Source organism: Paroedura picta, chromosome 3 (assembly GCF_049243985.1).
Source record: "Paroedura picta isolate Pp20150507F chromosome 3, Ppicta_v3.0, whole genome shotgun sequence".
In the NCBI taxonomy this organism is placed as follows: domain Eukaryota; kingdom Metazoa; phylum Chordata; class Lepidosauria; order Squamata; family Gekkonidae; genus Paroedura; species Paroedura picta.
This window is the reverse complement of record NC_135371.1, coordinates 174,668,115-174,693,953: the sequence shown is the minus strand read 5'-3', so window position 1 is coordinate 174,693,953 and position 25,839 is coordinate 174,668,115. Positions and strand designations below refer to the sequence as shown.

Sequence of the window (25,839 nt, the reverse complement as noted above, 5' to 3'; positions counted from 1 at the left end):
GAGCAACCAACCCCAGGAGTCCAAGCATCCCTGGCCAAGGGCCTGCTCTTCCCCTGCAGGATTTCTCTGCCTGACCATTGCCCTAACCCAAGAGACACAGATGGATTAAATTGACCATCTCCAGGTTGGGAAATTGCTGGAGAGTTGGGATGGGATCCAAAGGAGGGCAGGGCTCGGGGAGAATCCTTGGCAGGGCCGCAGCCTCGCCTCTCCTAAGCAGCCATTTCCTCCAGGGGAACTGAGCGGTGTAGCCTGGGCAGGATTTGTTATTCTGGGAGATTAACCCACAGAATTCCCTGCCACAGGAAGTGGTGGTGGCTACAAGCACTGACAGCTTCAAGGGGGAATTGAACAGCAGGTGCATCAGTGGCTCTCGACCGCCAGGAACACTCAGGGATGGCCAAACTGCAGCTCCCCAGATGTCCGTGGACTACAATTCCCATGAGCCCCACAGGGGCTCATGGGAATTGTAATCCATGGACATCTGAGGAGCCGCAGTTTGGCCACCCCACTGGTGCTTGGGGGGCCACAATGGGAGGGCTCCTAGAGTTCTGGCCTTGCTGGTGGAGCTCCTGATGGCCCCTGGGTTTGGGTCTGACCCAACGTGGCTTCTGTCATGTTCTTGTGAAATCTCCAGCCCTTCTCTGGAGGCTGGCAACCACTGCGCCTCAGCTCCGGCCTACAGAGAAAGCGGGTGCTCTGGAGGGCGGCAGGGGCGTCCCTGTCCTCCCCAGGCTCCACTTCCGCACCTCCCGGAGTTTCCCGCCCTGGAGGTGGCAAGCTGTGGGTCAGTGGGCGAGCCCGCCTCCCGTTCCTTCCCCAGAGGCTCTGATTGGCTGCCGGGCCGGAGCGTTCCAGGGGGCGTGGCGTGGCGTGTGTTTCCGCCCACCGTCCCTCCTCGTCTCCCTGGCGACGGCGGCGCCCTCTGACCCCGCGCGCGGTCACGTGGCGGCTGTCATGGCGGCCTCCTGGGCGGCGGGCCGGGGCGCCGGGGTCCCCCAGCGGGGCGGGCTGCTGGGCGCGGCCGGGAGGCTCCTGCTGCGGCTGGGCCCGGCGAGACGGCGCTGCGTCCCCTCTGCGGGTAAGAGGACGGGAAGGGCGCGGAGGGGGAGCTCGGGCGGGAGGGTGCCAGCCTCCAGGCGCGCCCGGGGGATCCCCCGGAATTCCAGCTTATCTCCAGGCGGCAGACTGGAGGGGGGGGCTCCATGGCATTGCACTCCACAGAGGGCCTTGTCCTCCCCAGGCTTCCTCCCCAAATATCCAGGCGTCTCCCAGCCTGGATCTGGCAACCCCAGGAAGCTGCCTCGCAGTGAGGTCCATCAAGGTCAGATCTCAAGGTCAGGTGGAAGCCATCACCCTGGTCCTGCCTGGTCCTTTGGGACTGGAGATGGGGGCACTGAGCCGAGGACCCCCATCATGCAGGGCAAGGGCTCTGCCTTTCAGCCACAGCCCTCCACTTCTGTTCTTCCGTCCTCCACCAGTGGCCAGGGGGGGACCCAGCAGTCCAAGGAAGAGACTGTTTTTATTGATTTCTTTATGCCCTGATATTCGGCATTTCCTCCTGGTTCACAGCAGCTTACAGTAATAGTTAGGAGCATTTTCTCTTAAAGCCAGCAATAAAATAGCAAAACCCAAAGAGCTTAGGATCAGTGTCTGGAGGATATGGGTTCAAATCCCCCCTTGTGCCATAAAAAGTGCCCTGGTGCCCTGATTAAGCATGCTTTCTCAGTCTGACCTACCTCACAGCGTTGTTGTGAGAATAGAGGAGGAGAGAATTATGTCAGCAACTTTGGATCCCCATTGGGGAGAGAGGCAGGGTGCCAATGAATTTAATGAATTTGTTTGTTTGCTACATTTGCATGCCAACCTCCCTTTGTAGCTTGCAAAGTTATGGTTTGTCGTACACAGAATATACAACACAAGAAAACAATGAATTTGTAATGCTTTGAACATAGTACAGAAAATATCAACAATTTCAGCTTCTAACAATTCTGAACTTAACTGCTATTTCACAATTCATAATGGCCCGTGTTGGCCGGTATCATGACACCCACAGGCACCCTGTTGGGGAACCCCATGGCATGAATCCCAACGTCATTGGAGCACTCAAACTGGAGAAATGTTAATGCTGCAATATTTCTTTCTCTCCCCCCACAGGAACTTACCAGGCAAAAGAGGAGAACTGTAAGGCAGAAATGTGAGTACCACAATTCCCCCACCCCAGCCATCAAACAACTCCTAAGTTGACTTTGCGGGAGGCAGAGATGTGAAGGCGAGAAAGAGACCCAGAAAAATTGAGAAAGGAAAATCAAGGGGGTCTTGCCTCCCTGACAATTCCCTCCCTCCCCCCAATTTTGCTTTTTAAGGGAAGTTTTTGTTTTGGTTATTGTGGGTGCTTGCAGAATGCTTCCTGGGAGCTATTTAAGAGACTCTGCAATTTTAAGCATGGGAGTTTCGTGGTTCTGTTTGTCATGCAAAAGATTCCCTGTCAAATCCTTGACGTTTCCAGTTAAAGGGACCAGGCAGGAAGTGATGGGGAAAACCTCTGCTTGAGACAGGAGAGATGACATTGATGGACCAAGTGGTATCGTGGTTAAGAACGGTGGATTCTAATCTGGAGAACCGGCTTGTTTCCACCCCTAATAACACAGAGTACCCAAGCACACTCCTTGTGCGGGCCGATTGTCATCAAAATAAGGGCAGTGTGGGTGATTTCCCCACCACCATGGGCTTCCCATCTACCTGCTCCATTACAATCCTCCATTCCCAGCCCCAGCCCTCTTACCAGTTTGGGTTTGATGAGGTTGGTGCTGCAGCCACAGTCCAAGCACACCTGTATGTCTAACTGTGCTCCGTTGTCCTCATTTATCAAGTGCGCCTGAAGTAGCATGGGAGGGGGAAGATGCCACGTGGAGGCGCCAGGCTCCCCTCTAGAACGACCTGCCAAGGGGCACCTCTCCTGGCAGGTCTTCCTCGTTTGCCAGTTTGCCCCCCTCCCCCTGCTAGGGGTCCTGTGCTAGCGATTGTGGACTCCTCCGCCGTGGGCACGAGCAGAGCCCTGGACTTAGGTCCCGAGACCATTTTGCGGGGTGTTTGGTGGGGTGCCTGGAAAGACGTCACACAACCACCACACCTTAGAGACACCCAAGATTTTCTGGGTCTGAGCTTTTGGGAGTCAAATATTTACTGACAGATACAAGCTAGATTTCTGAGGCATAAGGATTTGGGGATCTCCATTCCCGCTTGTATCTGACGAAGGGAGCTTGGACACGCAAAAGCTCCTATTCAGAAAATCTTGAGGTCTCTAAGGTGTGATAGGACTTGAATTTTGCTGGATGGGTGGATGGATTAGAGATCTCTCTTAATTCCGGCTGCTTCTTTTTCTGCCTCAGAGTGAACGTGGTGTTTGTCGACCGATCGGGCCAAAGGATCAAAGTGCAAGGCAGAGTTGGGGATGATGTGCTACGCTTGGCTCAGAAGAACGGCATTGAATTGGAAGGTATGTCCGGGAACAAGGAGGAGAGCCTCCTGGTTCATGATTCCTAGGGCAGCCCACCTCCAGGTGGGGCCTGGGGATACCCCAGAATTCCAGCTCCTCTCCAGACTGCAGGGATCACTTCCCCTGGAGAAAAGGGCTGCTTGGGAGGGGGGACTCTGTGGCCTTGGACCCCACGGAGGGTGAGGGATGCCAGCCTCCAGGTGGGGCCTGGGGATCTCCCATAATCAGAGCTCCTCTCCAGACTGCAGAGATCAGTTCCCCTGGAGGAAAGGGCTGCTTGGGAGGGGGGACTCTGTGGCCTTGGACCCCACTGAGGGTCAGGGATGCCAGCCTCCAGGTGGGGTCTGGGGATCCCCTGGAATTCCAGCTCCTCTCCAGACTGCAGAGATCAGTTCCCCTGGAGGAAAGGGCTGCTTGGGAGGGGGACTCTGTGGCCTTGGAACCCACTGAGGGTCAGGGATGCCAGCCTCCAGGTGGGGCCTGGGGATCCAGCCCTGGAATTCCAGCTCCTCTCCAGACTGCACAGATCAGTTCCCCTGGAGGAAAGGGCTGCTTGGGAGGGGGGACTCTGTGGCCTTGGACCCCACTGAGGGTCAGGGATGCCAGCCTCCAGGTGGGGCCTGGGGATCCCCTGGAATTCCAGCTCCTCTCCAGACTGCAGAGCTCAGTTCCCCTGGAGGAAAGGGCTGCTTGGGAGGGGGGACTCTGTGGCCTTGGACCCCACTGAGGGTCAGGGATGCCAGCCTCCAGGTGGGGCCTGGGGATCCCCTGGAATTCCAGCTCCTCTCCAGACTGCAGAGATCAGTTCCCCTGGAGGAAAGGGCTGCTTGGGAGGGGGGACTCTGTGGCCTTGGACCCCACTGAGGGTCAGGGATGCCAGCCTCCAGGTGGGGCCTGGGGATCCCCCGGAATTCCAGCTCCTCTCCAGATTGCAGAGCTCAATTCCCCTGGAGGAAAGGGCTGCTTGGGAGGGGGGACTCTGTGGCCTTGGACCCCACTGAGGGTCAGGGATGCCAGCCTCCAGGTGGGGCCTGGGGATCCCCTGGAATTCCAGCTCCTCTCCAGACTGCAGAGATCAGTTCCCCTGGAGGAAAGGGCTGCTTGGGAGGGGGGACTCTGTGGCCTTGGACCCCACTGAGGGTCAGGGATGCCAGCCTCCAGGTGGGGCCTGGGGATCCCCTGGAATTCCAGCTCCTCTCCAGACTGCAGAAATCAGTTCCCCGGGAGGAAAGGGCTGCTTGGGAGGGGGACTCTAAAGGGGGGTCATCCTCTCTCTCTGCAGCATTTCTCCCCTCCATGTTCTTTGTTTCTCCCCTCCTTGCTCTTGTTGGACTTGTGCTTAAAACCGATGTGTGTACCGTTACTTTTGCTCACTTAGCCTTTCTTGCTTGCGTTCCCAGGAGCCTGCGAAGCTTCTCTGGCCTGCTCTACCTGCCACGTCTATGTGAGCCACCAATTTGTGGACAAGCTTCCCACCCCGGATGAACGGTAGGGCTCCAGGTTCAGTCTTATAGATTTGGAGGGTAGCCATGTCAACAAGATTCATCTTGAGCATCATCTTAAGAGACGAACAAGACTGGGGGCGGGGATCAAGTAGCACCTTCATCATATACAAACAGGAATGGAGATCTGGGTCCTTCTATCCCTCTCTGCAGGTGGGAGGGCTGTTGCAAAGAAGAGAGGCAGGATGTAGAGGTGCAATGTGTGCCTTAAGCATTAACCAGGGTCAGCCTTTCTTAGCTTCCAAGGACTGGCAAGATCAAGTTAGCCTGGGTCGTCCAGGTTAGGGGAAGAGTTGTTCAGAGGAGGTTTTCCATTGTCAAGCTCTGCGTAGCAGCCCTGGACATCTTCCTTGGTGGACTGTCACCCGAGTACTCACCAGGGCTCTGATGAGATTAGGCCCGCCTGGGCCATCCGTTGTACAGTGCAGTTATGCAGAAGCTGTATTATTGGAAACCCGTCCAGAATCATCAGGTGTTTCTGTTGGTCCTAACAAACTGATCGCGATATTTACTGTGACCTCCTTTGTATGCCCCCAAAGTGGCTTACACCCCCCTCCTCTATTTTTGCTGTATTACTTACCCTGTGAGGTAAGTTATGCTGAGGGTGTGTGACTATCCCAAGGTCGCCCCGCAAGCTTTCATAGGGTGAGCGGGGATCCCAAGCACTAGTCCAACACTGTCAGCCGGGGGTTGCCAAACTTTTTGGAGCCTGCAGGCACCATTGGAATTCTGGCACAGGACGGTGGGCACAGTTACAAAATGGCTGTCATGGGAGGCGGAGCCAACCACAAGATGGCTGCTGCAGGAGGACCACCAACTTTATTTACTTTATTCGTTTATTTTGACATTTATATGCTGCCCTTCCCTAAGAGCTTGGGGCAGCTCACAGCATCATTAGCTGAAACAATAATAAATGTACATGTAAAGCAATAAGAGAACTCATTGCCTTCTCCCCAGTAGGTGGGAGGGGGAGGAAAGTGCAGTCTTTTGCCATTTGTGTAGGGAGGCCAGCAATTCTGGTGGTGTTTGTAGGCCTTGGCTACAGGCCCTTTGGAACAGCTTTGTCTTGCAGGCCCGGTGGAACTGCTTCAAGTCCTGCAGGGCCCTGATCCTGCTCGGGAGAGCGTTCCACCAGGCCGGGGCCAGGGCTGAGAAGGCCTTGGTACTCACTGAGACCCATCTGAATTCTCTTGAGGCCGGGGACCTATAGCAAATTTCGTGTGCTCGGTTGTACGTTTTTTTGCGGGGGCATGGTAGAGAGGGTGGTCCCACCTTGTCAAGAAGTCCCAAGTTATGCATCATACAATTTGACACATCAGGGAGGCCCTCTTTTCAATCTGCACAGCCCTGATGGGCAAAAGCCCCACGTTGTTCCCGCTTTCTAAAAGCCAAGAAAAGGGGTTGGCAGATGCCCTGTCGCCCACGGACCCCGCATTGGGGACCCCTGCTTTTAACCCTCACACTACACTGGCTCACACAGCTACTGGCTCACACAGAGAACCTGTGTTGGTTGCTTGCTCCCTCTGCTTGCGGGGCTGGAGGGCTGACAATCAACGCTCACAGTGCAGCCAGTGAGATGGGGGTGGGGGGTCTGCTCCGGCTCCCGTCACCTTCTTGCCCCTCTGCTCCTAGGGAGGAAGACATGCTGGACATGGCCCCCCTGCTCCAGGAGAACTCTCGGCTGGGCTGCCAGATCATCCTGTGCAAAGAACTGGAAGGCGCGGAGTTCACCCTGCCCAAAATCACGAGGAACTTCTACGTGGACGGGCACGTCCCCAAGCCGCACTGAGGTCTCTCGAGCCAAGAGCTGGACTGTCAATGTGCCAGAGCAGGACTGACCTGCATCGTCTCAGGAGGCTTCCGAGCCGGCGAGATTTTGAAAATGAAAAAATGCATCTAGTGCTCTGGGAGCAAAGAAGATGGCGCTGAAGGAAGAACCAAGGGACCGCCACGTGGAGCTAGGGGCACGCTTCCTGGGACTGCCGGTCTTCCACCAACCACAGCTGGGGGAGGTGAGGTCTCCTTCCTGGCCCCGAAACCATGCTGGAAGAGAATCTCCCACGCCTGTCGGCTCTCCCCAAGCCCCCGCAGGCAACTGCAGGGGCCCTCAGGAAAGAGAAGCTGCTCCGACGGCATTCTTGTGACTTTTTAAGTAATATAATTTCACCCGGCACCATAAATGCGGTGGGCGTCTGCAGGGGGAGTCTGGAGTGACCATTTCACAAGCACTTTAGTTGTATTTGTTCTGGAGCCTGCCGGTTTTTCCCCTGCCCTCCCTGTTATTCAAAGGGTGCTTTTTAAACATTTGAGTTTTTCTGTGTTTCATCTGTTTGCAGAAAATGCCTTGGATGTATCGGTGCCTGCGGTCACTCTTACCTCCCAAAGAAGAAATGGGAAGGGGGGCAGGACTTGGGAAACCCCCCCCCCCTTTACACACATATTTTTCTGAATAACACAATACCAGACCCCCCCCCCCCACGTACACCCTTTGTTGGGGATGGGGGAAGAATCTTTAAAAGAGAAGATCTCATTCAAATTATTATTGTTTTAATGAAAATACTTCCTGTTAAGTGAGAGCCCCACCACCACCCCACCCCCAATCATTTTGTTGGATTTTTTTTTTAAGTTTTAAAGGGGCGGATCCGATATGGATATATCTGGGAGTGTTCTTGCCACTCTGGACATGTTTGTGAATGTCATTCTAGTCCTCGAACGCAGATCTTGTTGGCAAAACACAGCTCAGTGTGGGTGGAAAGAACCAAAGTTACAATAAACAGTTCCGTTATGTTAAAAAGCGCTGGACTCAGGGTTCTGTTAACAATTGGTTATTGCATTTGTTTAAAACATTCACTAGCTGCCTTTCTTCCCTGCAGAGCTCAAGGCAGAGTACAAATATAGATAGAACACACAGAATACTTTTAAGAATATAATCTCCAAGTTTAAGATAATTACTGAGGACTGCTAGTCATCATAACCAAACCTAAATAAAACAGACTTCAGCTGCACCCTAAAGATCAAAAATGTGGGGGCCAGGCATGCCTCCCCGGGGTGGTTCGTTCCATAATTGTGAGGCTACCTCCAAAAAGACCATCTCTGCTGTCTTCACCAAAGTAGCTTCTTGGAAAGATTAAGAGAGCATAAATGTGGCTGTCAAACTCCATTTATACAAGGAATCCCCACGCGCCATCTCCTTATGTCTCAGGGGTGTTTTAGGGGCCTTCCCGCTGTACTATCCAGCATATCTGAAGAGGTGTTCCAGGTTTGAAGAAATCCCAGGAAATTATATGAAATGATCCAGGTTTGCTTACAAGGAGATTTTTAATCAAGCATGAGACTTACAGAAAAAGGATAAGTTTCTGTCAATCGGGGCTTGAGTGTGCACACACGCGGCAAAGCTTGCCAAAATCTGAGATCACATGCACAACTAAAACTAGAAGTCTTCTACCTTAAATTCTGGCTACCAGCCAAATAATCATTAATGAAGCTCTTCCAGATGCTTGGGTGAGCCAGTTCATTTTGCACCTGGGCCCAAGCTTTGAAGATGAGCTCTGCTAAAAAAAAAACATGAGAGAAGGTTCTCCAGAGCAGCCAACCCACCCACCCACCCAGGAATCAGGGCAACTAAGCACCAGTGGGTAACAAAGATGGAGTCACAAAGGCTGTGTTGGAGGTCTCTGCCCTGCGACAACCATGGATTGTCACCAAATGCATGCGCTCTCTTGTGCTCAAGCAGTTTGGCTTTCTTCCTTGGCCCAGGTGGGTCACAGCCCCGTTGCCTTGTGATTGAACAGGTTGAAGGATAGCCCCCGGCACTCATGTTGTTGCACTGTGGCCTCGCCCAAATCTGTCCAGATTGGCTGAATACACTGGGATGTTTTAGTTTGGAGAAGAGACTACTCGGGGGGACATGATAGAGGCTTATAAAAATTAGGCATGGTGTGGAGAGTTCACAAGGATTTTTTTTTTCTCCCTCCTAAACGTCTGGAACTCAAGGGCACCCAATGAATCTCATGGGCAGTAGGTTTAGGATGGAAAAAAAGGAAACACCACTTTACACAGAGTGATTAAAATGTAGAATTTGCTGCCAGAGGATGTGGTGATGGCCACAGGAATAGATAGCTTGAAAAGGGGATTGGATAGATTCATGGAGGAGAAGTCTGTCGGTGGCTACTAGCCATGTTGGCTGAGAACCTCCACATTCAGAGGCAGTCAGTCTGAATCCCAGGGCCAAGAGGCAACATCAGGGGAAGGCTGATCAGGGGAAGCCCTTCATCACCCCCAACATCAGGGGAAGCCCTTCGTACTGTATTTTTGGCCCTTCAGAGGAGCCAGTTGGCCACTGGGTGAGACAGGATGCTGGACCAGATGGACTGTAGGTCTAATCCAGTAGGGTTCTTTTAATCACTGGTGGTATTTATTATGTTTAAAACTATTTGCTGCCTTTCTCCCTTGCCCGAACCCACTGCAGAGCAGCTGGCAACACTAAATAAATTCACCCTTATGTTTTTCCTGACCCTCTTGGCATCCATTTCTTCAAACACCATGTTTTGGAGGGGAAGACAAACAGGACTGAACATGCCAAGGTAGCCTATCCTACAAATACAGTCAGATAGGCAATTTTGCATTCACTCCTGGGTATATGTAACAAAAAATTGGGACTGGGGCCCACCCCAGTCACCCCTACTGCAGTTTCAAAGGCCTATTGTGAGGCTAGAAAACAATTTTCTGTGTCTTAGTTGAAACTACCCCGTTTCTGCCTGGTATTAAAGATCTAGATCAGGGGTAGTCAAACTGCGGCCCTCCAGATGTCCATGGACTACAATTCCCAGGAGCCCCTGCCAGCATTCGCCGCAGTTTGACTACCCCTGATCTAGATTCTCAGTGTGGCTTTCGTCCATGCCCTCGTTGCTGGTTCCTCAGAGCATGTACAGAGTTCCTTGCAGTACCAGGATGTTGTCCTTAACCTGGATACAGCCTCCTGGTCTACACTGGACACAAGTCAAAATCCCATATGACCAGATAGAGTACCTTTATTGGCATCAGCACCAGTGTCCAGATATTTATGGTTTCCAATGAGTAGCCGTGTTGGTCTGAAGCAGCACAGAAAAATCAGAGTCCAGGAGCACCTTTAAGACCAACAAAGATTTATTCAAGGCGTGAGCTTTCGAGTGCAGGCACTCTTCCTCAAACTATGAACTGACCGTCATAACAATAGGAATATATAAGCAAAAGTTAATCCTGTTACATCAGTAAACCAAATATTTATGGTTCATGGGACTGGACCTAAGCCAGCCTTCCATGTAAAGGTGACGGGCTGGTTCCTCCAATCCCATGCCAAGCCCCATCTCTGATGTCAGAAGCTAGTTGCCAATCAGAGCCGTCTAAAATATAGCCCCACCTCCATCAAGTGCCTGGAAAAGGCTCTGAACTTCCATGACAAATCTGGATCATCCTTTGGCCAAAGGGTTTGGCAAAACAGCCCAATGCAGAGTGGATGTGAACAGCTCCTGCTGCTGTAAACCTCCAGGGGTCCAAGATGCCAGATGCTTGAGAGGAGAGGGGGGCTCTCCCACCCTAGTCGGGTTTTGCATTTTCCATCACAGCTAAATAAAGCAAAAAAACAGTTCCTCCCATCATCTCCACAGGCAAAGAGGCAGGCCCCTCCAGTTTTGGCTGAAACAAAGTAAATGGTTTATTGAAACATTAAAAGACTAAAAGGAAACAATGGGGGGAAATGAGACAAACTTAATATATTTTACCCATCTCATCCTGCGTTTGGACAACCAGTCCAATGCCACTGGGAAGTTCGCCAGAAGGGATGGTCTCCACGTCCTGCTGCTGGCCCTGCAGAGGAACTGGTTGGCCACAGTATGAGGTAGGATGCTGCACCAGGTCTGATTCCTGGTCTGATTCAGCAGGGCTCTTCTTGTGTTGTTATCAGGGGAAGGCCTCGGCCTCTCTGCCCTCCAGAGAACTTGCTATCTACTGTGTGAGGCAGGAGGCTGGACTGGAGGGACCTTCACTGGTCTGACCCAGCAGGGCTCTTCTGAGGATCCCAGAGAGCTTCTTGTTGTTGCAGACTCTTTACTGAAAGAGAACGGTTTCTTCCTTGCCTGCTTTGGGCAGATGACGGATGGATGGATAGGAAAAGCTGCAGTGTTCTTTCACCGATCTCCGGACTGCACTGGTGTGTTTGCTGTAAGCCACCAAGGTGGGCAGGCTGCCCAGGTGTAGAACAGACTCTAAAGAGCACTCCTCAGGCTCATGTTCCAGCTAGACCTACCTAGCTTGCAGGGTCGTTGTGTAACTGGTAAGAAGAATTGGTTCTTAGAGGCCGCTTTTCTCTACCCAAAGGAGTCTCAAAGCAGCTTCCAGTCGCCTTCCCTTTCCTCTCCCCACAACAGACACCCTGTGAGGGAGGGGAGGCTGAGGGAGCCCTGAGATTACTGAAGGAGAAGAAGGAGAGCTGGTTCTTATATTCTGCTTCCTCCCAGCAGGGATCCAAAGCAGCTTCCGCATCCTTCCCCTCTCCTCACAATAACCCTGAAAGGTGCAGAAGGCTAAGCAGGTGAACCTGCCCAGAGTCACCCACAACCATGGAAGCCAGCTCTGGGCTGAGAAAGACCCCAGTATCTGAGGGATGGGGAGGGAGCCCCCAATGCCCCAGGCACGACCTGGGAGCTGGCAACCCAACCCCTGCCAGCGCGGGGATTCGAACCCGGGGCCCGAAGATCCCAGGCTGGCAAACCACCTTCTTGCACCTGGCCCGCAGGTGCGGCCCGTTAAGCGCCCAGCCGGGATATCTGCGGGAGGGAAGGGGAGGGGCGGGCCCCGGGTTCGGCCATGGCGGGGGAGCTCTTCGTGGACGGGCAGCCGCCGGACTTCTCGGTCCTGCCGGAGCTGCTGTGTCCGCCCTGCCTGGAAGGCGAGCCCGGCCCGGGCGGAGCCACAGCAGGCGGCCCGCGGGGCTCCAGGTGAGCTCCTGCCGCTTCTCCAGCCTTGCAGACCCGCGGCGGATCGAGACCCGGGGGGGTGGCAGGACGCCAGGTTGCAGCTGGGCGCGTTTTTTGCACCCCGAGCCCGGCTCTTTGCAGCGGCAGCCAAAGCGCAGGGGCCCGGGAGGCTCGCTGCTCTGGACCGTTGCCAACCTCCAGGTCGTGGCTGGCGCGCTTCCTGAATTGCATCCTAGCGCCAGGCTGTGCTCCGCCGGAGAACAGGGCAGCATGCCGGGGGGCGACAGGCAACAGATCCCACGGAGGTCCCTGCCTGCAAAACTCCAGGCATTGCCCCCCCTGGAGTTGGCTTCTGAGTCTGGCCCACTGGGGCCCAAGCGCGCTTCGCACGGAGGATCCCGGGGTGGCCACGCGCGCAAGGAGGCACGAGCCGCCTCTCAAGCGCGCACCTGTCCGGGATCTGGCGCCAGAGGCTCGCGGGCGGCGCGTGGCCCGAGGGACGGGCGCTTCTCATTGGCTGAGGGCGTGGGCGGGGAGGCGGGCTGCGCGCGCCTCGTGCCTGAGGGAAGGGGGGGCGAGGGGCTGGCTGGGGCGGGGGAGGCGCAGAAACAGGTTCGGGGCCCCCAAAAGCCCCCAGGCCGCCTTTTAACTTTTTTTTTTCTTTTTTGGTTCTTCTTAGAAGTGAGTGAGTTGCTTTTGGCCTCCCATGCCTCAGAAATTACACAGCCTCCCCAAAATGTGTAATTTCTGAGGCATGGCTTCCTATTGCCAGTGGGGCAAACTGGGGTGTCTGGCCAGTTGCCAGCCTCCAGGGAACACCCTGGGAGCTGGAATTAGAGGTGCTCTCCAGAGTCTCTGATTGTAGGGTGGACTCTGGGGCATGGTAGCCCTCTAGGAGGTGGCAGCGGCAGTGATCCCCTGGGTTGATCTCCAGGTGGCAGAGATCTGTTCCCCTGGTGGAAAAGGCTGCTTTGGAGGGTGGAGTTTAGATCTCACTTGGGTTGCCAACCTACAGATGATGGTTGGGATCTACAACCTACAGCTGATCTCCCAGTGGCAGAGATCAGTTACCCTGGAGCAGGGGTGGCCAAACTGTGGTTCTCCAGGTGTCCATGGACTACAATTCCCATGAACCCCAGGGGGCTCATGGGAATGGTAATCCATGGACATCTGGAGAATCACAGTTTGGCCACCCCTGCCCCGGAGGAAATGGCCACTCTGGAAGGTGGACTCTATCTGTTTGATGACCCTTCCCATACCCCGCCCTCCTCTGGCTCCTCCCTCAACATCTCCTGGTATTCTCTCACCTGGAGCTGGCAACCCTTCCTGCAAAGTTTGGCTGCTTTGGAGGGTGGGCTGTATCTGAGGTCCCTCCCTGAACACCCCCCTCCCAAATCTCCAGGGATTTCCCAACCTGGAATTGGTCACCTTAGCATCCAAAGCAGACTCCTCAGTGTAGCTCTCATAGCCAGTGTGTTGGTTCCTGACACTTTTCCTGGTTCCTTCAAACTTTTTTTTTGAAAAGTGGGTGTGGTCTTGCGGGGGTACTGACTGGACATCTGATGTTGCTTCAGTGGGGGTGGCCAACACAGGGTTGGTTTAATTTTCTTCCAGCCATTATTTTCAGTCTATTTGTAAATTATCTCTCTTCTCCCCTGCACCCGAGCTTCCTCCATGTGAGGCTCCACCTCCTTCAGCGGCCATTTTGTTGCTTGGTTCCTCCTCATGTGGCAGCCATTTTGCATCCCGCTCCCTATGTGAGAATTCCAAGGGTGCCCTCAAGTTCAAGGAAGCTGGGCACCCCTGATCTGGAGGAATGCAGGTCAGGGGAACCCTATTTTCCCACCTCCCTTGTGGGATGAATGAAATGCAAGAGAAGGTTTTCCTCAACACACATAGTGTGAAAATAATTATAGAAGAGTGCAACATTAGAATTTTATTTAGAGGAGTTTTCTACACCTCTCTAGGGAGAGGCTCCCAAAATAAAAATAATAAACAAAACATCAAAAGATATGAACTAAAATCTAGCCTCCAGAACCCAATGATTGCTCCTACATACTGTAGACCAGGGGTAGTCAAACTGTGGCCCTCCAGATGTCCATGGACTACAATTCCCAGAAGCCCCTGCCAGCATTCGCTGGCAGGGGCTTCTGGGAATTGTAGTCCATGGACATCTGGAGGGCCGCAGTTTGACTACCCCTGCTGTAGACATATGCAACATGTTCTAGATTACTTTTTTGTTTAAATAGGAATACTTTTAGAAACAATGTGCTCAGTGATATAATAATATCCATCTGTGCTGGCAGATGTGTCTTTTGGTTTTGACAGATGTTGTCAAACTAATACAAGTTTGTTTGTTTATTAGATAATCCGTTTTCTGCTTTCAGCTCTTATTCTTCCCCTACCTTTCAGGTGACCAAAATTAAGATACATCTATGGGAACATAGGGCACTGTTGTCTGCGACTCATCCTCAAATATTCTAAATTTGCAGTTTTCTTTATAGTAAAGGAAATGATTCCATATAAATGGTAAACAGGACAGTTTTCCATGATGTATTTTATAGGGCTAAATCAGTAAAAGAAGACTAGGTTTGGTAGGAAAGTAGGCATGGCATGTATTTCACCTCGCCCAATTTCCATTTTAAGAAGTGTATGTGTATCAAGAGGGAAGTTTTGGCAAGTGTTTCCTCAGGGAAGGCATCCTAGACCAGTGGTTCCCAACCTTCCTCATTCCGCGACCCTTTAATCCAGTTCCTCATGTCGTGGTGACCCCCAACCATAAAATTATGCAAAGGTTCTTTCACAGAAATTAAACTGAAACTGACCCATTGGTCATGATTGTATATAAATTGGTGTTTTTCTGGGATTTCTCAGTTCAGTTCTGCCTCTTGTCCCACCATGCCGATCTCACTCTTTTCTGCTCTATCTCGATCTACCCCGCAAGGCTGTTGTGTGGATGGTGCCCCCCTGGCCAAGCTGCTTGGCCCGCCACGACCCTGTGAAAGGGTCATTTGACCCCCAAAGGGGTCCCGACCCCAAGGTTGAGAACCACTGTCCTAGACGAATTATCCCATAGGAGCATGAATAAAAGCAATTGAGAGGAACCTGCAGGGAGGGGGGAGATACACTGGCACCATTTTGAAGAATTTCACAGGGGGCTCCTGTGGGTGGATGTGAGATCTCTCCCCTCCCCAACGTCATCCATAGATGCCCTTCTTGTTTGTAGAAACCTGTAAGGGGCTGTTTGCAGTCGGCCCCGCCTCTTATGGCCTCCATTTTGTGTTCGGGTGCGCCACTTGTGGCAGCCATTTTGGTGGCTGCACCCACCACCCAGTTGTCAGAGTTCCAGAGCGCCCTGCAGGGTCCAAAAGGATGGAGACCCCTGAAATAGTCTCTTCCCTCCAGAAGCTGAACAGGGGAGAGAGTAGAGCAGGACATCACGGGCGATTTTGCTCCTTCCTTCCTTGCTTGCTGGCTCTTTCTCTTCCCTGCAGATGTGAGCCGTTTAGCGGCATGGCTTGCTGCCTCCAGATCCCAAGCCGCCTCAGCCTCGTCCCGGAAACTGACCTGCTCTTCTCCCACCTGGACCCGACTGCCGGCAACCCGGAAAGATTTCAGCAGCAGGCCGGCTTGACCGCACACCCCACGTGCGACATCGGGGTGCCCCAGGACAACGGCTTCTTCCCATCTTTAGCCCCATTTGGCTCCTTGGACACTCTGAGCCTCATCAGCCTGCACTGTTCAAGCCTCATCCCGAAGCCCCTCGATTGGGCCGAGTCTGCAGAAGGCAAAGGGGCTTCCCACGAGTGGACCTCCGGCGCCCTCTTCTCAGAGCCTCAGGCGAACGCCCCTGCGGAGGAGCCTGGAGCGGTGCTTCTTCAGGAGACCGGCCTTCCGGGCAGGCCAGAGTCGCAGGAGGGTGTGAGGAAAGTGCCCCGCAAGCAGGGCAGGCCCAGGAGGAGCTGTGAACATCTGGACCCGGACTTCAAAGGGGTCACATTCCAGATGCAGCTGTGCCTCCAGCACAGCAGTTCAGAGGGCTGCGGGCTCCTCGTGAGCCACCAGTACAGCAGGTAACGAGGCCGGGGGGCTCTTCTTGGTGTCGGTGGCAGAACCGTACTGGTCAAGGCGGCCCCCATCCGAGCAAAACTTTTTCCGTGTGTGTCCACACCTGGGATCCCCAGGGTGATGACCCTGGGAACCGTGACTCTGGCATCCTTTCTGGCACCTGGCAAGTGGTTTTAGAAAGTGGGTGGGCTGGCTTTTACCCAGCAGGCCACCTTCAAGCAAAGGTTGGATACACACTTTTCTTGGATGCTTTAGGATGCTTAGGGCTGATCCTGCGTTGAGCAGGGGGTTGGACTAGATGGCCTGTATGGCCCCTTCCAACTCTATGATTCTACATTGAGCAGGGGGTTGGACTAGATGGCCTGTATGGCCCCTTCCCACTCTATGATTCTATGATTCTATGATCCTGCGTTGAGCAGGGGGTTGGACTAGATGGCCTGTATGGCCCTTCCAACTCTATGATTCTATGATTCTAGTTCAGCAGTGGAATAGGCTGCCTAAGGAGGTGGTGAGCTCCCCCTCCCTGGCAGTCTTCAAGCAAAGGGTGGAGACACACTTTTCTTGGATGCTTTAGGATGCTTAGGGCTAATCCTGCGTTGAGCAGGGGGTTGGACTAGATGGCCTCTATGGCCCCTTCCCACTCTTATGATTCTGTGATTCTATGATCCTGCGTTGAGCAGGGGGTTGGACTAGATGGCCTGTGTAGCCCCTTCCCACTCTATGATTCTATGATTCTGTGATTCTATGATCCTGTGTTGAGCAGGGGGTTGGACTAGATGGCCTGTATGGCCCCTTCCAACTCTTATGATTCTGTGATTCTATGATCCTGCGTTGAGCAGGGGGTTGGACTAGATGGCCTGTGTAGCCCCTTCCCACTCTATGATTCTATGATTCTGTGATTCTATGATCCTGCGTTGAGCAGGGGGTTGGACTAGATGGCCTGTATGGCCCCTTCCCACTCTATGATTCTGCATTGAGCAGGGGGTTGGACTAGATGGCCTCTATGGCCCCTTCCCACTCTATGATTCTAGGTCTCTTTGGCTTTGCAGATTTAAAAAACCTTGCTTTCAAGAGGTGGTTGCCCATTGCTTCTCTGGGAGCCAGCTGCTGTGGTGGTGAAGAGCAGCAGCCTCTAATCTGGAGAACTGGTTTGATTCCCCACTCCTCCTCCACATGCCGCCTGCTGGGTGAGCCAGGGCCAGCCGTCTTTCCTGCAGAGCATTTTCTGCTAGAGCTCTCTCAGCCCCACCAACCTCATGGGGTGCCTGTTGCGAGGAGAGGTAGGGGAAGGTGTTTTGCAAGCCACTTGGAGACTCCTTCCATTAGTAAAAAGTGGGGTACAGAAAGCCAGCCCTTTTCCTTTCCCCCTCTTCTTCATTCTGGACATTGGCCCTGGACTGCCTTGGTGGTCTCCCATCCAAGAACTAACCAGAGCAAGGGTGCCAGCTTGTGGTTATGAAGTTCCTGGAGATTTGGGGGGGGGGGTGAAGCCTGGGGAGGGAGGTGTTGGGGAAGTGACTTCAGCCCATCCTCCCAAGCAGCCCTTTCCTCCAGGGGAACTGATCCCTGTCGTTTGGAAAGGAGCTGTAATTGCAGGTCGTCTCCTGTTCCCACTTGGAGGTTGGCAACCACAAACCAGGGCTGCTCCTGCTTAGGTGCTAAGTACTGTTGAGATAGAGCCTCTTGTGGCGCAGAGTGGTAAGACAGCAGACATGCAGTCTGAAAATGCTGCCCATGAGGCTGGGAGTTCGATCCCAGCAGCCGGCTCAAGGTTGACTCAGCCTTCCATCCTTCCGAGGTCGGTAAAATGAGTACCCAGTTTGCTGGGGGGTAAACGGTCATGACTGGGGAAGGCACTGGCAAACCACCCCGTATTGAGTCTGCCATGAAAACGCTGGAGGGCGTCACCCCAAGGGTCAGACATGACTTGGTGCTTGCACAGGGGATACCTTTACCTTTACTGTTGAGATTAGGCTAACCTGGCACATCCAAGTCAGGGCTGGAGGTGTGCTTTGCACTGCCTTATTCTGCATAGCAACCCTGGATTTCCATGGTGGTCTCCCATCCCAGTACTAACCAGGGCTGACTTAGCTTTTGCCTTTCAATGAGATCAAGCTAACCCGGGTCAGGTCTTTAAATAGTTGTGCCATTCCCCCTCCCCCCCCTTCAAACTATATTATTATTTTTATTATCATTTAATGTTGATATCGCCCTCCCAGTGGACCAGCTCCAGTCTCTGAAACGTCTCATTCACGTAAGATCATACAAAATGTTTGTTAATTCAGTTAATAGCAATTAAAATTAGCTTATAGCAGCAAGTGATTTGGGTACCGGATCTTAGTACCAACGGGGAGCGTCAGAAGTCCCAATTTTTGACAGTGCTTCTGGAACTAGAGTGTAATCCACGGGTGTCATCCTAGAAGGGAGGTTCCGGTTGATGTCAAGAGGTTTTGTTAACAATTGCCCCAGCTCGGTGTAGTGGTTAGGAGTGCGGACTTAATCTCGCAAGCCGAGTTTGAATCTGCATTCTCCCACATGCAGCCAGCTGGGTGACCTTGGGCTCCCCACAGGCACTGATAAAGCTGTTCTGACTGAGCAGGAATCTCAGGGCTCCCTCAGCCTCACCCACCTCGCAGGGTGTCTGTTGTGGGGAGAGGAAAGGGTAGGCGAATGGAAGCTGCTTTGAGCTTCCTTCGGGTAGAGAAAAGTGGCATATAAGAGCCAACTCTTCTTCTTCTTCTTCTTCTTCTTCTTCTTCTTCTTCTTCTTCTTCTTCTTCTTCTTCTTCTTCTTCTTCTTCTTCTTCTTCTTCTTCTCCTCCTCCTTCTCCTCCTCCTCCTCCTCCTCCTCCTCCTCCTCCTCCTTCTCCTTCTCCTTCTCCTCCTCCTCCTCCTCCTCCTCCTCCTCCTCCTCCTCCTTCTTCTTCTTCTTCTTCTGTAAAATAATAAAAATAGTGATCCATAAAGGTGGTTGAGGGAAGCAAGGCTTCTTTGCGACCCTGAGAATCAGGGCAGGGCGTAAAGATGGTGGCAGCTAGTTTGGAAATCAGACCCGTAAAGCATCTCTGAAATACTATCCTTCTAATCCGTGTCCAGCGAGAAGCTAAAGAAAAGGACTCCGGTGTCCTTAACCAGAGAAGAATGCAACGCTGCTTGTTCCAAGGAGAAGGAAGGCGCTCTCTCTACCCACCGTACGTCATGTTGCTTTGGGTGGTCAATATAGGTGCTGTTTTCCAAGCACAAAGTAGCATGAGTGGTGATCTTTTAAGAGCATGGATGGCAAATGGGACCCTGGGTTTTTCCGAAATGGGGCTTTGGAGATCGATTGGCAGAGCAGAAGGTATCCTGACCTTCTACCTGATATGCTGAGTTCAGCATGACCGCACTCCCTGACATTTTGCGGTTGGCTTTGCGTCCTGCAAGAACCATTTTTGGGATTGGCTCCACCTCCAGTGGCAGCCATTTTGGGGTTGGCGCTGCTTCTGGCGGCAGCCATTTTGTATTTGCATCCACCCCCCCTGTGTCTGAATTCCAAAGGTGCCCACAGGCCTTGAAAGGTGGGGGATCCCTTTTTGTAATGACCCAAGACTTTTCAGTTGGTCTTCCATCCAAACATGGAGCAGGCCTGATCCTGCTTAGCTTCTGAGACCCGATGGGATTGGATTGGCCGGGGCGTCAAAACAGCATGGCATAATCCAGTTGGGTGGCATCTACAGGTGAGGCGGAGAAAACTTGCTTGTGTGTCATCTTGGAGGTCTTTTGCTTGCCATAACGCAGGGGTGGCCAAACTGTGGCTCTCCAGATGTCCGTGGACTACAATTCCCACGAGCCCCAAGACACCCATGTGGAAATATAGCATCTTAAGGCTTCCTCAGGTGTTGACCAGGATCTGTGGCCATTTGGTATAGCAAATACTGTGAGGAAAGGAGAAGGTATGCTGCTTTCCGTCCCAGGGCTTTTCAATTAGATTTATGCATTAAATTGTGTTTGCCGTAAGAAAAACCATTTCAGTTGGCTAGATTTCACAGAGTTCCGCTGCGCTGTCTGTTCCCAGCGCGGCGGAACTCTGTGAAATCTAGCCGATGGCATCTTCCCAAGCTAAATTGTGAAGTATTTCCCATTGATCTCTTTGGGACTTCATTCTAATTAGGACTGAATGAGCTGATTGTGTGACCTACATTTGTGGCCTAGAAATGTGTCGGCTCAGGCAAAAACAATCCCTGATGGGCACATAGACCCAAATGATGATGATTTATGGATCGCTTCTTTCCCCCGTGAATAAGCTCTTATTTTAAATTGATTTCAAGGGTAAACTCCATAGAGCTTTTTCCCCACTGAGCCAGATATGGTTAAAGAGCGGCAGCCTCTAATCTGGAGAACTGGGCTTGACTCCCCACTCATCCTCCACATGGAGCCAGCTGGGTAACCTTGGGCCAGTCACAGTTCTCTTAGAGCTCTCTCATTCTCACCTACCTCACAGGGTGCCTGTTGTGGGGAGAGGAAGGGTGGGCGATTGTAAGCCACTTTGGACCTCCTTTGCATGGTGAAAAGTGGGATATATAAACAATTCTCCTCTTACTCCTCCTCCTCGTCCTCATCTCTGGAGTGCATGGGGTATGTGCCATTGAGGATGTGCAGATTTAACTTCTACACACTAACCCACCCACAGTTTTTGGTCCTGAGCTTAGGGTGTAGGACTACCAGACGCCATTCTGTCTTGTATCAACCAGGAGTGGCCAAACTGTGGCTCTCCAGATGTCCATGGACTGGCCGGAGCCACCCTGGTGTAAACTGTGATTCAGAAAGCTCCTAGGCCTATTCTGCACACAATAGAGAATACACATTCAATGCACTTTAGAAGCAGATTTTCCTGCTCCGCACAGGAAAACCCAGCTGCCAAAGCACATTGAAAGTTATCCTTTGTGTGCAGAATGGGCCCTATTCCAGGCCTTCCTGCCAGCATGCGATCTTCCTGCAGCTTCCCTGGTTCCTTCCATGTTCATGATGTTCTTGCAAATGCAACCTTTCAGTTTGTGTTATCAGAAGGGGAGAACCCCACGGGAAGAAAGAGGGGGAGAGAAACAGGATGGGCCATTGGCCTGATCCAAGATGGCTTCTCTTACGTCCTTATGATCTCAAGTTTTATTGTTTTATTTTCTGTATATGTAACTAAAGCAAATGTCAGGAAAAGAAAGGTAAAACCCTGACCTGGGTGTCCCTGGCGGGCCTTACCTTGACGGAACTCAGAAGCCAAGCAGGTCTGGCCCTGGTTTGCACTTGGATGGGAGACCCCAAGGAAGTTTGGGGCCATAAGTCAGCTGTGACTTGACTGCAAACTCCCCCCCCCCATCCCCAGTGTTACAGATATACTGTACAATTTCAGTGTTTTGCCTTCTAAAAGAAATCAAAGGCAGGTCCCTCTCTCAGAAATTCCTCCTCAGAGAAATACATGGCTAAGTATAAGTATTATTTATATGTTCAGGAGGGCAGTTGTGTAGGTCTGAAGCAGCAGGACAGAATTTGAATCCAGGGGCACCTTTAAGACCCACAAAGTCTTAATCAAGGTATAAGTTTTTCCATTTGCAGAGTGACTCTGCAAAGACCCTCCCCTCCTGCTGCTGACCCACTCTGCCCCCATGCTGTGGGTCATGACTAGGGCGGGGGCGGAAGTTTGCAGTGACGTGGGAAGCCAGCCTTCCGCTGGGTGCCTCCGCTTGTGCTGCTGAGGATCCAAGCCGATGGACTTGAGAAGCTCGGACGTATTAATTTTTTAAAAACCAAATCAAGCCCACCTTTTTCCTCTTTAAGGGAGTAAATGCTGTGCCTCTTGCAAGACCAGAAAGACCCCGCAGTGGAGAGATGCTGAAGACGGGACCCCTCTCTGTAACGCTTGCGGAATTAGGTACTGTTTTCACCACCTAATATCCTGCGTGATTTTGAACCAGGGTTTGTCCCGAGGTAATCTTGAAGTTTCTGCCGCCTGTTTAATCAGTAGATTTCTGTAGATTAGCCACTATCAGTCTTGAAGTTATCTCTGTCTATTTAACGGAGGATGGTGTAGCTCAGGGATAGTCAGACTGGGGCCCTCCAGATGTCCGTGGACTACAATTCCCATGAGCCCCTGACAGCTGGCAGGGGCTCATGGGAATTGTAGTCCATGGACATCTGGAGGGCCCCAGTCTGACTACCCCTGGTGTACATTATCCGATAAAATTATGGACGTCTGTTTAACCAGGGGATGTCAGAGATCACCCTTCCTCAATCTTTTTACCATTGAGAACCCCCTGAAACATTCTTTAGGCTTCGAGAAATCCCGGAAGTGATGTCAGCAGGCCACGCCTCCAGAATTCACATGTCAGCAGAAGTGACATCACACAGACACTTCCTCTGTGAGTGACTGCCATTTCCGGCTCTGCAAGAAGAAAAAAGAGAAAGCTTTTTTAAAAATCTACCTTTATCTGGGCAGGTTGACACACTCCCTTTTAAAGTGGCCATTTAAGGGCCTGGAGGGGGATGGGAAGAGGACGGCCCCCAGCCATTTAAACGTCTCATTTCCAGGGGGTGTGACAGGGAGGCGTGGCCAGTTGACATCACTTCCTGGCACCTTGAAGCTTGGAAACTCTTTCAGCAGTATCTCCACAGCCAAAAGGTGGCCAAAGGCTGGTATAGGTGAAGGAACGCTGCAAGGAGGATGACCAGTGATAACCTCAACTTTGGGTCCTTGTTTTTTTCCTCTCCTTTTCAGGTACAAAAAATACCGAATCCGGTGTTTTCAGTGCTGGAATATTCCAAAGCACGGAGGGAAGCCATGTTCTCATTGCTCCAGTTGTGGAGACAAATTCCACCTGGCGGCCGCCCAGCAGAAATCTGGAAAAGGTACCAGGCGTTCGGGGCGGAAGAGGGGGAAATGCCTGTTGCAATTGCAGAACAGCCTTTTGCCTATTCTCATATAAAATTAGTTTATATTAGCTGCACCATAGAAGTAGTCAGGGCAGTAGCTGTACTGCAGCATAAATCTCATGGCTACTCAAAAGGAAGCCTATGGAATGGAGCTTGGGGCTGAGAACTCTCCGGTAAAGATCCAGACTCCCGAATGCAGCGTTTCTCAACTCTTTTACCATTAAGAAGCCCCTGAAACATCCTTCAGGCTTCGAGAAACCCCAAAAGTGGCACGATTGTGCAGAAGATGGGTGGGAAGCAAAGCTGTGGACACGCCCACCCGGAGCCCCTCCCCTTCTCACCCCCTCCAGGCCCATCATTGGCCATTTTGAGAGGGGGAGGTAGTTCTACATGTCCATATATGGTCATATAGTCCAAGAAATGTTTAACACATTTTTAAAAATATGCACAATTAATTAACTCCCTCCTCTTCACAACACCCTGGTTGAAAAAGCCTGCCCTAATGGAATAATTTGTTTTTTTATTGTGGAGGAATAAATATCAAACAAGTTGAAGCAAGTTGGGATATGATTCAAACAGCATCAGTCTCTCAACCACCTGCGCTTCTGGCCAGCTTTAAAAACCAGGCAATGTTGCCTATCTAAGGAGTTCCTTTTTCTTTTGTAGATGTGGAAACTTAAGGCTTTCCAGTAAGATTGGATTCCAAAAGAACTCTTAGGAAATCTGGATGAAATGCATGAAGGGTCTGGATGGACAGCAAGAAGACAAATGTTCGAGATGCCCATGAAGAGCCTGTAGGGATATGAAATTTTGCTTGGTTCTGTTTGTTCGGTACTTGCTCCACTATTTCCTGTGGTTTGTTTTTTTTCTTTTTCATGTTTTGTGTGCCTGTTTCAAAGGAGGAAAGAGAAGGAGTTGGTGTTGTTTCAGGAAAGGGTTTCTCACATTTCTGCCTTCTAGCAATAACTGGAAGTGGTCATAAGAGGGTGGAATTGCAGCCTTCCCTGGAAAGCCAAGAGAAGATCTGGGCAGAAATCATCTGTCAAAGTTCTTTGACTTCTAGGTGTAAGGTCTCTCTCTATCTGTGTGTCTGTCTCTTTTTTTCTCTCTCTCTCTCTCTCAACCCCAATCCCCACCCATAATCCATCTAAAAAGACATAGCAAAGTCCAAAATTAGCATTCATATTGTACGCTCTGGGGGACTGTGATCATTTAACAGATGCAGGTAGGGATTGTCCAGCAGAAATAGCATTCACGCTACCTCTTCCAATACAGGACGACTTTCAACAGCTCAGGAATTTTTTCCAAAAAGGAATAATTTCCTCTTAATGAAGCACTTTGCTGACCCAGTGGCCTTGCCTGTCCCTTGCCCTAGATAACCAAGACGAAGCATGTAACCTCCGCGCTGTGAAATATTTCTATATACGCTTGTCAAAGAGTTTGTTGGAGGGTAGACAACCAACGTGCAGGTAGTTTTCAACGAACGAATGAATCTTGGATGCCCTTTTCTGTATGTTGCTGTCCACTTCTGATTGTTGCTGTCGAGACAGTATGGATTTCCTTTTAACTGTATTTATTTGTGCATTCAGTATTTATGTTGGCAAAATGTGACGGTTTTTGCAATAGCCAAACAGCCAGACAAAAAAGCCAAGGTGTGCCATTTACAGGTATGAATAACTTGACTTGTTCTTTTCGGTGCATGCACTAAATCCGCATTTTGTTCAAAAGTAATAACAGGCAGGCTTCCTGGTGAATGGCTTAACTTGCCTCTACATCTCTGAACAAGTCTCAATGCTTCTGCAATAAATATTCAGAATTATCGCTGCATATGGAGGAACTGGGTAACCCATAATTTCTTTGAAGGTGGGGCGGGGCTGGGGGGGGGAGCTTGTGATGTAGCTCTGCTTGGAACTGCCACCGTGCCGCCTAGATTAATCCTGGATATGTGTGAGCTTGCAGGAGAAAGCCTAGAAGTTTCCGTTCCTAGTTCTCAGGCGTGTACAGAAATTCTTGGAATGCCAAGATGTGCATTTCCCAGTGCTATCTCCCTCTAGTGGCAGGCTCTGGAAATGCACGAGAGGGGAGGTTGCCAACTCCTGGCTGGGAAATTCCTGGAGAATTGAGGGTGGAGCTTGGGGAGAGGAGCAGAGTACAGTCCCATAGAATTCACCCACCAAAGCGGATATCTCTTTTTTAAAGCAGAGGCTGGAGAGCCATCTGACGGAGAGGCTGATTCTGTGAAGGCTCAAGGGGGTGGCAGGTGACAGTGGGTGAGCATCAGGGTTGGGAGTGTCCTGCACAGTGCAGGGGGTTGGACTAGATGGCCCAGGAGCTCCCTTCCAACTCTGATTCTCTGTAGTCTGGAGATCAGTTATAATTCTGCAAGATTTTCCAGACTCCAGGTGGAGGTTGGCAACTGTCTTCAGAGAAGGGACTATGTAGAACACACAAGGACAAATTCACACTGCCTTTTTTCAGGTGTGCATGACAAATGTGTTTTTTTAGGAATGTGTCTAATAACCCCCAGGGGCTCATGGGAATTGTAGTTCTGGAGGACCACAGGTTGACTACCCCTGCTTTACACAATGCAAGAACAAGACTTCATCCAGATGTCTTGGGAGCCCAAACATTCACTGACAGGTTTCCTTATTCTATTCCCGATTCTGTACCCAGTTCTAAAAGGCTCTGGCTTCTTCTTCTGCTCCAAGTTGCCTGAAAGTCAAAGCAATTGGACGGGTTTGGCCATTAAAAAAAAAAAAAAAAACCTTTCATTAGATCACGCTGAGGAAATTCTTTCCGTCTGTGTGGTGCTTGGTTTCCCTGACGGGCTCAAGCAGAGGAAAATGAAGAACAGGCATCATTATAAAAAAACCATTCGGTGGCTAAAATGACCCCTGTGCAAGTAAAGTGCTGATACC

The 25,839-nt window shown here is 51.5% G+C and overlaps 2 protein-coding genes across 3 annotated transcripts; both read left to right on the top strand.

The window, feature by feature from the left end:
• Positions 1 to 916: 916 nt before the first annotated feature.
• Positions 917 to 7,795, top strand: FDX2 (ferredoxin 2). Its single transcript, XM_077329775.1, has 5 exons — positions 917 to 1,081; positions 2,158 to 2,197; positions 3,393 to 3,499; positions 4,900 to 4,987; positions 6,634 to 7,795. The coding sequence occupies exons 1-5, from the start codon at positions 958 to 960 to the stop codon at positions 6,788 to 6,790; spliced, it is 516 nt and encodes a 171-aa protein (XP_077185890.1). The 5' UTR covers positions 917 to 957; the 3' UTR covers positions 6,791 to 7,795.
• Positions 7,796 to 11,824: 4,029 nt separating this feature from the next.
• ZGLP1 (zinc finger GATA like protein 1) lies at positions 11,825 to 24,742 on the top strand. Of its 2 annotated transcripts, none has more exons than XM_077329770.1 (6): positions 11,825 to 11,975; positions 15,449 to 16,027; positions 19,118 to 19,212; positions 21,830 to 21,923; positions 22,767 to 22,897; positions 23,588 to 24,742. In XM_077329770.1, the coding sequence occupies exons 1-6, from the start codon at positions 11,845 to 11,847 to the stop codon at positions 23,599 to 23,601; spliced, it is 1,044 nt and encodes a 347-aa protein (XP_077185885.1). In that variant the 5' UTR covers positions 11,825 to 11,844; the 3' UTR covers positions 23,602 to 24,742. The 2 variants fall into 2 exon arrangements, with proteins under 2 accessions (XP_077185885.1, XP_077185887.1); XM_077329772.1 differs by lacking the exon at positions 11,825 to 11,975 and adding an exon at positions 12,533 to 12,635.
• The last annotated feature ends 1,097 nt before the right edge of the window (positions 24,743 to 25,839 follow it).

Excerpts from the sequence above, each read along its gene's own strand:
- ZGLP1 (XM_077329770.1), top strand. The coding sequence starts at position 11,845 with ATGGCGGGGGAGCTCTTCGTGGACGGGCAGCCGCCGGACTTCTCGGTC. Across the intron at positions 19,213-21,829 it reads AGGCGCTCTCTCTACCCACC|GGAGTAAATGCTGTGCCTCT; the intron begins GTACGTCATGTT and ends TTCCTCTTTAAG. Across the intron at positions 21,924-22,766 it reads TGTAACGCTTGCGGAATTAG|GTACAAAAAATACCGAATCC; the intron begins GTACTGTTTTCA and ends TCTCCTTTTCAG.
- FDX2 (XM_077329775.1), top strand. The coding sequence starts at position 958 with ATGGCGGCCTCCTGGGCGGCGGGCCGGGGCGCCGGGGTCCCCCAGCGG. Across the intron at positions 3,500-4,899 it reads GAACGGCATTGAATTGGAAG|GAGCCTGCGAAGCTTCTCTG; the intron begins GTATGTCCGGGA and ends TTGCGTTCCCAG. Across the intron at positions 4,988-6,633 it reads CTTCCCACCCCGGATGAACG|GGAGGAAGACATGCTGGACA; the intron begins GTAGGGCTCCAG and ends CTCTGCTCCTAG.